Source organism: Gossypium hirsutum, chromosome A08 (genome assembly GCF_007990345.1).
Source record: "Gossypium hirsutum isolate 1008001.06 chromosome A08, Gossypium_hirsutum_v2.1, whole genome shotgun sequence".
NCBI lineage: Eukaryota > Viridiplantae > Streptophyta > Magnoliopsida > Malvales > Malvaceae > Gossypium > Gossypium hirsutum.
In genome coordinates this window covers 19,709,547-19,720,090 of record NC_053431.1, presented here as the reverse complement: position 1 = coordinate 19,720,090, position 10,544 = coordinate 19,709,547, and the positions used below count along the sequence as shown (strand labels likewise).

The 10,544-nt window shown below is 35.6% G+C and overlaps 1 protein-coding gene across 2 annotated transcripts; it reads left to right on the top strand.

Moving 5' to 3' along the window:
* The first annotated feature begins 7,484 nt into the window (after nt 1-7,484).
* Nucleotides 7,485-10,045, top strand: LOC107925354 (uncharacterized). 2 transcript variants are annotated; one of them, XM_016856098.2, is made up of 2 exons: nt 7,485-9,420; nt 9,694-10,045. In XM_016856098.2, exon 1 carries the CDS (start codon nt 7,824-7,826, stop codon nt 8,499-8,501), a length of 678 nt encoding a protein of 225 aa, XP_016711587.1. In that variant the 5' UTR covers nt 7,485-7,823; the 3' UTR covers nt 8,502-9,420; nt 9,694-10,045. The 2 variants fall into 2 exon arrangements, with proteins under 2 accessions (XP_016711587.1, XP_016711535.1); XM_016856046.2 differs by having other exon boundaries at nt 9,627-10,045.
* Nucleotides 10,046-10,544: the final 499 nt, after the last annotated feature.

Genomic DNA, 10,544 nt, shown 5'->3' with positions numbered 1-10,544 from the left:
CACCTCCGAGTCCCTCCATCCGTCGAACCGCCTACTGAGGATCACCTGAAAAATTTAGGAGGGGGTGAGTTTCGAAAACTCAGTGTGTACAATCCTCAATGAGTATAAAGCAATTGTTAGTCATTTTGGGCCAGAGCCCAATTCAATAACGGTGGTCTCTGGGCCTTAGCCCAAATTAGCCTTGGTTGGGCCAAAGCCCACATCGCAATAATATCACAACAATATCATACATGCAATGCAATGCAGTGCAATCCCATCCCAATAAACCATCCGCTACACACCAGCTCCGTCCCCCGACACATCATATGGGGATATAAATATCGACCCACCCAACCGATACACATCCATGGTAGCCCGGTTGCGGAACTACCTTCATTTACACATTGGGCTTAAAAGCCGTCGGTGGATCTACGATTGTCAAGCAACCATGCGATCCTCATATACTTCCTCCGTTCCATAATACCCAACCCATATGCAACCTAAGCAGAATATCATATGTATGCAGCAGATATGCATGTCACATCCATAAAACTTACATTCAACACCTAGGGGTATTTCGGTCATTTTTGCCCTTAGGGGCATTTCGGTAATTTTTCTTTTATTACGGTTTTCACTTACCGTGGCCCGTTAAAAAATCCCGTGAGCTAAGATGAACGAATACTATGCACCAGGTAGGATTCTAGAGAAGAGGAGGTGAGTCATTAAGACCGCTTAAGTACCAAGCTCTCCCCAGATCCAATCCTAAACATGCATACACCCGTTGCCACACCTTAACCCTATGACCTGTCCATGGTCGTAATATATTAATTAAGTTTTATGTAGTCATCATATACTAAGCCCAAAACCCCTTACAAAGCCCAGTCAAGTTCACATACCTGTATATGACCCACTAGGCCCAATCACATTTATATGGCCCACTAGGCCCAAACCACATTTATATGGCCCATCAGGCCCGATTCACATTTATAGTCATGCTCACATATGATTTTTCATCACATAGAATCAATTATCAATTTTTTCCTATTATGGGCCCAACAACCCATCAGGCCCATTAAGCCTATTCTGGCCCGGTTGGCCAATTCACAGCCCAAACCCATGGAATCGCTCATGGGGCCTCAGACAACCTATCGGTTTCCATCTCACGAGTGTTCGTGCACTTGCAAAACTGCCGTAGTCAAACTTTCAGCTTTTCGGCATTTCGGCTTTTTGGCATTTCGGCTTTTACCGATCTACTTGTATGTACAGTGTGTGTACACACCTTCGGCTTTATATCAAGTTATCATAGGGTAGAAGTACACACTTTATCACCTGGAGTACTAAGTATTCATAATCGCTCGAACCTTGACTAGATTGATCGACTGCGATCTGCCTATATAACTTGAAATCTGACATAGTCCCCCTTCTGCATCCAGGCGGAAAGTCCCTAACGGCTGACACCTTGCGTCGCTTAAACTTGGGAGCCTCTATCCCAACCTCTTTGCTAGAACCCCCTTTTTCCATCAGCAATCACACTCTTGAATGAGAGGGAAAAATAGAAATAAATGGAGAAACCGTAGGTTAACGAAAGTTTTTGAAAGAATAAAGAATAATCGGCTTTTAAGAGTGTAGAAACGAAAGAACTTAGAAATATTTAACAAAAGCCAAAGAAGATCTAATTCACTTACCAATTGCGAAATTGCTTGCCAACAAGAAATCAAATCCCCAAAGTGTATGAATCGGCTTCTAAATGAAAAATAAACAGTCAGCTAAGTTGAAGAGGGAAGAGATTGATTCGATTAAAATAGGGAAGAAAAGATCAAGAATTTGGCTGAAAGAAAAGAGGAGATAATATGCGACTGAAGCACACAAAACAACAAATGCCCTTACTAGCCCGTACGACACACATATTTATACTAAAAAAATAAAAATAAATAAATAAATAAATACACCTACTCTCCTCAATCGACTTAAACTCGTCAAGATAATTTCCCTTCAAATTCTCCAATTTTATCACCATCATATCTACACTTAATCCTCATCATAATCCCCTTGATTTTATTCAAAAATTCCAATTTGAATTGCATTCAAATTGCTTCCACCGTACAACACTTGAGTAGCAAAATTAAATTCTCCCTTTGTACATACCTTTACTTGAACTTCAGATCTCAAGGTTACTCTACCTCCCCACACGCTGCTGGCCACTGCACCGTATCCTTTCTTATGCTACCATTTGGTCACAATTAATTATAAGGCTTATATGCCTAAGCCTTAGTTTCCTTAAAGAATAAAAATTTAAACTTTGCCAGGCCTAGGATTTGAACCTGCTCCCTCTCATAACCATAGCATGCTTCACGCCACTACACTGCAAGCGCTCTTGTGCCATAGTCCATCCTAACTATTTTTAAGGCCTATTAACCGCAACCTGGTTATCCTAAAAATATTTGCTACCATTCAGATTCGAATCCCTAATCCCTTGACTGCGCTATACGTCCCTTGCCACTAAGCCACAAGCTCTTTTGTGTTGTTTCTCCTCCCCAATTAATTATAAACTCTTTCTCCCGACCTCCAGGATGTCTAAAAAAAACCCACAACTTCTGCTCATATTGCGACTTGAACCTAGCACCTCTCCTTACTCCTAATGCCACTGGGCCAAGCGCATCCTTGTGTTGAATTCCCACTTAACATTTTTATAAAGCCTAAACGCTAGCTTCCCTACTAATCTTATGCGCAATAAAAAAATTTGCCAAGGCCAGGACTTAAACCCTAGACCTCCTACTTACCACCCACGCCTTTTGCCACTAGGCCACATGCTCCCTTGTGTTAGATTTTACTAGGCCTTATTAATAAGCCTTCCACCTAATGCTCAGGGTTCTTTAGAAAAAAAATGCAAAATTTTGCTAAAACCCTGGATCGAACCCAAGACTTTTTCCACACCACCAACCCTTCCTAAATAATTTAACAATTAAACTAAACACACAATTATAAAATATTTAAACACCTTTCTTTTATTCAAGCGGCCTTCTAACTGATCCCAAATTCAAGGCCCATTACTTCTAGGCCCAAAATCAGGGTGTTACAAAAATTCCTAAGTGCTTTGTTTTGGGGTGTTACAGTTCGGATAGCAAGGCAGATAGACAAGCTTCCGTTTTGGTAACATCAAAGAAGTGAGACAAAAGGTGTCACTATTGTAAGAAGTTAGGTCACGTCAAAGAAAATTGTTATAAACTACAAAATAAAAGAGTTGCTGAGAGTAACGAAGAAGATGGAGCTGGAAATAATTTGGCCGATAAAAACGGTGATGATTTCTTGTTAGTGTCAACGAGTGATAGCTCCGAGCTTACGTCGGAGTGGATCCTAGATTTAGGATGTTATTTCCACATCTGTCCCAACAGAGAATGGTTCTCCACATATAGTTCGGTTGAAGGTGAAGTTGCATGCATAGGAAATGATTCATCCAGTAAGGTAACTGGTATTAGTACTATTAAAATTAGGATGCACGATGGGATGATTAAGACACTCTCAAATGTCAAGTATGTACCTAATTTATAAAAGAATCTCATATCATCTCCTTGAATATTTTAGACTTGAAAGGTTGAAGAATCAATATCGTGTCAAGCAGCATTAAAGTGTCCTATGGGGTTCTCATTTTGTTAAAAGTAAAAAGGACCGGCAGTCTTTATATTCTGGAAGGTTTTACAGTGACCAGTGAAACCAAACATCCCTCGTCTGTTACGGAGTCATAGTCAACTCATTTGGAGTGAAGGCAACTTGGTCATAAGAGGGAGAAATGTATGATCGTTTTGTTGAAGAGAGGTTCTCTTTTGGATACAAATTTTGAAAGTTTGGGCATTATGTTTATGAAAATCAGACTCCGGTTAGTTTTGATTTGGTAGTATATAAGTCAAAGGCTAGAAGTTTTCTAACTTCTAAACATAAATTCGATTCAGTTAATTCCCTGCATAGTACATGATAGGCCCGTAGTAGGCTTTAGCAGATATGGCATTATAGAAATACATGTCAAGGTGGAGATTTGTTGTTTATTACTCATATTTTTGCCAAATTTGAGAGATAATCTCCCAATTAAACTCTGTTTATTTATAATCTCCCAATTAAACTCTATTTGTTTGTTTCAGTCAAACTCAAATTAGTCTAGATTATTTTATTATTATTTAACCTATGAATTTAGCCTATAAATAGGCTCTTTTACAACCTTGGAAAATACACCCAGTAAAATTTAGAACTCATAACACTTTTAGAGAATTTTATATTTACGTTTCGAGGGTTTTTTGTTTTCGAGTTTTGAGGTTTAGTTTTTATCTATGTTAAATTTATGTGTTCAATTTCTCAATTTCTTTTGCTATTTTTTACTTGTTCATTGTTTAATTGGGTTGATCCCCAATAGAATGAAAAAAAAAAAGAGAGGAAATTTTAAAGAACATAAAAGAAAAAAATTAAAGTGCTAAAAAATGAAAAAATACGGGGATCAATTGTATAATTTAGTCTAAAATTTTTGTTTGAAATGATGATTTAACGTGCTACATTAGCTTACCATTACATTGTTAATGTCAATTAACAGCTCAGTGACTAAAATGTTACAACACGCTAACATAAGTGACTAAAACGTAACATTTCAAACATAAGTAACTAAAATTTAACCTAAGGTAAACAAAAGTGACCATGGGTGCAGTTTACTATATGTATTATATGTAGGGGTGTCCAAATTTCGATTAAAACTGAATTAATTGACCGAACCGATCTAATTTCGTTAATCGATCAGTTAACTATCTAATTTGATCAGACCTCGATTAATGATTTTTTAGAAGTTCGATTATAGGTTAATTTGGTTCGAAATCAGGTAATTAACCGAACTGAATAATTCATACAAGTTATCTGTAGTTTTAATTCCGTTAATTCGAATAATTCGGTCAAATGAACATTATCAATTTATTTATTTTTATATATTTTGTACTTGCTTTAACAAAAAAAAATAAAAACATATAAATTCCGGTTAATTCGGTTAACAAAAATATTCCGGTTTGATTAATTTGTTTTGAACAAATTTTCGTTCGGTTAACGATTGAAGGATTAAAAAGTTCGGTTAATTCGATTAATATTAGTTTAGTTCGGTTAACTGAATGGGTAACCATTTGAATACCCCTAATTATATGTCCTAAATCATTTGGTGAAATGTTATTGCAAATTTTATCAAACATTTTCAAAGCATTTTCAAATACTTGCAAAATATTCAAAAAAATATTTTAATTTATCTAAATGTTTTTAGGTTAATATCAAAGTGTTCTAAGGTATTTAAAATGTTTTAAAGAGACTTTGGTATGCAAGTCTCAAGACATAAGACTATATAACTCTAGACATGAATATTTTGAAGCAAAAATCTGCTTTAGAAGTTGCCTGTTTTGAGACATTGTGCAGTATGTTTAGAGACAATCAAACTATTCATGTCTCAAGACATGGCCTGCCAACACTATTTTTCAATCATGTCTCAAGACATACGTTACAGGGACAGTTTTTAAGTCCGAAATTAATGTTTCCAACGACTATAATTCATCTCCAACAACCATAAATAGAGATGATAAAAACTCGAATCAACTTGAAAAATCGAAAAAAAAATTAAATTTAAAGTTATTTGAATCGAATTTTTTTAAATAATTCAATTTTTTTGAGTCACTTTAAATAAATGAGTCGATTTTTCTAATTCGAATGGAATTAAATTTTCACAACTTGAATAATCCAACAACCAAATCGACGTGATTTTGGATTCAAATGTATTTTTAAGCCTTGCGCGTTAACCCCCCACCTCGACGTTGTTTCAATTAAAAGTTAAAACTTTAATATTTTAACTTCACCCCTACTACTATTTTCCTACTACTATTTTCTTCCTCAAGGACACCAACCATGCTTAAACCCCAAACGGACAACCCTAAATTTTTTTAGATATAATACACCTAAATCTCTACGATTAAATCCTTGCGCATTGCCCATTGCCGCATTGTTCCTTTCTCCAAAGGTCTCTCTCATCAACCCTTCCACTTTTTCAGCAATTCCTTGCTCCTTGCTTCTTTTTTCTTTCTTTGAATTTTAATTTTAGCTGATTTTAAAATGAGTTTAGTGTGGGAAGTATTAAATAGAGCTTACTTTACTAATACGAGATTTTTATTTTATTTGATACTTTATTTAATTGCCTGAGACAAAGGAAAAAAATGTCATAGTGTAGTAAAGTGAGACTTATCTATCTTGTAGCTAAGTTGAGTTTAAGCTTTTTTTTCTTAAACCCAGTTAAGTATTTGGAAAATTTTATAATTATAGCTATCTTTTTCTTTAAAGAGTTGTTTATAATTTAAAATGTCGTATCTTTATTTAAAAAAGGAAAATTTTTAACTATTTCACTTATATATTTATTGAGTATAATATACACTTGATTATGATTATTTAAAAAAAAAACTAAAATTTCTATAATTACTTTTGAATTAATTAATTTTTTAAATTTAATTCAAATAAATATATTTGATTAGACCCAACTCGATTTGAAAAATTTTCAAAGTTTTTTTGAGCTACAAATGTATAGCTTTGGCTTAAAGGTTTTTTTTTTTTTACTTTTAAAGTATACTATTTTAAAAAATTTAGTACTTAATTTTTTTTATATAAATTGATATATAAAGTTACATCATGTTAACTAATTTCAGCCCAATCACATTAACAATATTAAAAAATTAATTGACATACGACACAATTAGAACATACCACTTGGCAATTTTCAGCCAATTATAATATGAGACGTGATATCCATGTTGATATGTATATATAGTCTAAAAATTTAAAAATAAAAAAATAGAAAATATTGAATTTTTAAAAATAAAATTATAGAAAATTATAAAATATATCAATATAATTTTTAAAAATTCAAAAAAAAATTAAAAATATATAAAAATGAGAATTTTAGTTAATATTTTAGAAAAAAAAATAAAAAAAAACAGTATAATTAAAAAATTAATAAAATAAAACTTATGTAATTATTTTTGAATTGGTTTATTTTTTTTAATTTAACTCAAATAAATATATTCGATTCGATTCGACTTGATTTAAAAAAATTTCAAATCTTCAAATTTTCAAATTTTCAAATTGTTGATAAAATAGGATTCATTAACTCGACTAACTTGAACTTTTTTCACTTGATTCTGTTTAACTTGTTTCAATCGAACACTCACCCCCTAGCCATAAATGTCCACAAACTTGTTATTTGATATAAATACACTTCAAGAACACTTCAAGATTAAAGAGAGAAATATCCAAACATCAAGATCAAGAGAAAGTCATTCAAATATTTATTTATTCATTTCTCTTATAAATATTCTCTAGAAGCTTAGTGTCAAATCTTTTATCATTCACATATCTTTGTATTGAGAGCTCAATTTTTGTAAACACACACCTTGTAGAAGGTTTTTTTGTTTACTCTCTTTTATATCACTAATTGTAAATTAGGAGAGTTTTAATTGAGCCACAAAAATTATGAAATGTTCTATTAAAGCCTTGTGAAAAAGATAGGAATTGTAAAGGTTATAAATTTCTCCTTGTTATAGTACGAGATTACACATGTGTTTAATGTGTAATTAGTTAGGTGGTTAAGCAGTTAGTGAGCTTGTAATTTGTTAACAGTAGTGAAGGCTTTATCAAGTGTATATATACGTGTATTTGGGCACTATTCAAAGCAAGCAAGTTTAATAAATTTGAATGCAAATATTTTCTAGTTCTCTGTAAAATCTTTTGTTAAGTAGTCATTAGCTTACTAGGTTTCTATCATGGTATCAGTCGCACGGTGATCCTCGGCCATGGTTACCACGCATTCCACCGACTCTGACTTCGTTAAGCCTACTGGCTCGGTGTTTCTTGGTGATCTTGTGGTCACGTCCTTTCCTCGGCATGAGGTTGTGAAGCTTGATACTGATTTGTTCATTCAGTGGCAGCAGCAAATTCGTCTCATTCTTCGTGGTTATGGTTTGCTCGGATTTATTGACGGAACGTTTACGGCTCCACCGCGATTTGTCCAGTCCTTCGATGGCGCTCTTGTCACCAATCCGTCTGCATCCATTTTTGATCAACAAGATAATCTACTTACCTCGTGGTTGTTGTCCACGATCAGCTCTTCCTTCCTATCGTCATTCACGGATGTTCAGACTGCCGGTGATGTCTGGATCATGGCGAATAACTTGTTCGCCGCTGATACTACTGCGAAGCAATCGCAATTGCGTCATGAACTTCATTCTCTCCGGAAAGGTAATCTCTCTATTCAGTTGTATGTTGACAAGATCAAAACCTTGTGTGCTCTTCTTGCAGCATCTGGATCTCCAACTTCAGAGGCTGAACGAACGGTGGTCCTTCTCGCTGGACTCTCATCTGAGTTTGAAGCCATTGTCTCCCATGCGTCGCTCTCCCCAGTTTCGTTACCTTTTCAACAGCTTGTCGATGCTCTGATTGAATATGAAGCTCGACAGATTTGCTCTATTTAGAATGTTTTGGTGGCTGTGAACATTGTGGAAGGGACTCAGTTGCAGCCGACGGACGGGGCCTTTCGTGGTGGTCGCCCTTTTGGTCGTGGTCGTGGTTGAAGCTTCCGTCCATGAATCTAATGTCAGATCTGCAATCGATTCGGTCATCTCGAACAGCGGTGTTACTATTGATATGACCGTGGTTGGCAGCCACAGTTAGAAGCACCAGCACCGGCGGTGCGATATGGTGGGTTTGCGTTTGGTGCGAATAGGGGCGAGTTGGAGCGTGGGAACAGACCTCTTGAGTATGGTCAAAATTGGGGGTCTCTTGGTCAAAATTGGAGGTCTCAAATTCAGTCGAATGATAGGTTTGATAATGTTGCCTCGCGTGGGCCACCTGCAGCATATAAAAATAATGGTTTTAATTCATTTGCCCAATATGGTAACGGGCCGAATGATATTGATGGCCCAAATTTCAATTCTGTACCTTATGAGTGTGATTTTGGTACTGGCCGTCATTTTCTTGGTCCACAATTTGGTGGTGATTCTTTGGGCTATTCGTATGGTGGGCCGGCTTCTCGACCGCATGGGCTTAGTGGGTCAGTCCGGTCCCATTCGAATGATGATCATGTTTTGCCTGGGCCCTCTGCTAATTGTGTGAATGTTGATAGATCCTGACAGACTGTTCATGAGGCTCTGTGGCATATAAAATTGCGTACTCGTGTGTTTAGTGTGGATTCCTCTTCGTATGACTCGTCTCAGTTTGTTGGGATTCCCCCAGGCTTCTTGAGTTGCATGCTTCGGATTATTCTAATGCTATAGCATATGATTCTAATTTTAGTACTACTACTTCTTATGTTCCATTTCCAGTAGAACTCAGGGGCTACTCATCACATTTATCGAGACACTTCGAATTTACATGGTTCTACTCCGTACTCCGGTAAGTCCTTTCTTTTAATGGGTAATGGGGTTTCCACTGAAATTTTATCTATTGGGAGTGCGGTTATACCTACGCAGCAGAAATTACTTCATCTCTCAAATGTGTTGTGTGTGCTAAGCATTCAAAAGAATTTACTGTTTGTATCTAAGTTTGCTACTGATAACAATGTATTTTTTGAATTTCACCCCTCGTATTGTGTGACTAAGGACATCTAGACACGAGAAATCTTAATGCGGGGACAAGTTCATGATGGGCTCTATCATTTCTCGACAGGTTCGGGTAGTGTGATTCCTTCTGTTCACAATGCTGCTCTTCAAGTTTGTTCTCCGACTGATGATGTGTTTAGTTTGTGGCATAAAAGGCTGGGTCATCCATCTGATAATATTGTAAAAAATGTTCTTGCAAATTGTCAGATTTCTTTAAATAAAAGCCATCTTGATGGTGTTTGTGTAGCTTGTCAGAAAGGTACATCACATAAGTTGCCTTTTTCACACTCTAGCACTAAATATGTTGATTTGTTTGAATTGGTTGTTTCGGATTTGTGGGGACCAACTGTTGTTACCTATGAAGGCAATTTGTATTATGTTTTTTTCATTAACATAATGAGTCGTTTTACCTGGGTATACTTGATAAGTCGCAAATCTTAAGCTATAGATTGTTTTGGTCAGTTTCAGAAGATGGTGTTCACTCAGTTTGGGAAGCATATTAAGCAATTTCAAAGTGATTGAGGAGGTGAGTTCCGTGCGTTCTCCTCTGTTTTAGCTAATCAGGGGATTCTTCATAGAGTTTCCTACCCTCACACATCTGAACAAAATGGTGTTGCTGAGCGTAAACACAGACATATTGTGGAGACTAGGGGTGTTCATTCGGTTAACCGACCCGAAATATCATTAACCGAATTAACCGACCTTTCAAAATTTTTAACCGTTAACCGAACCAAAATTTTTTCAAAAAAAATTAACCAAACCAAAATTTTTTGGTTAATTTGGTCGGTTAACCGAATTAACCGAAAATTATATTTTTTTATTTGTGGTTAAAAATTAATCGAATTAAACGAGTTAACCGAATTAACCGAATTAACCGGATTAACCGAATTAACCGAATTAACCGAATACCCGAATTGA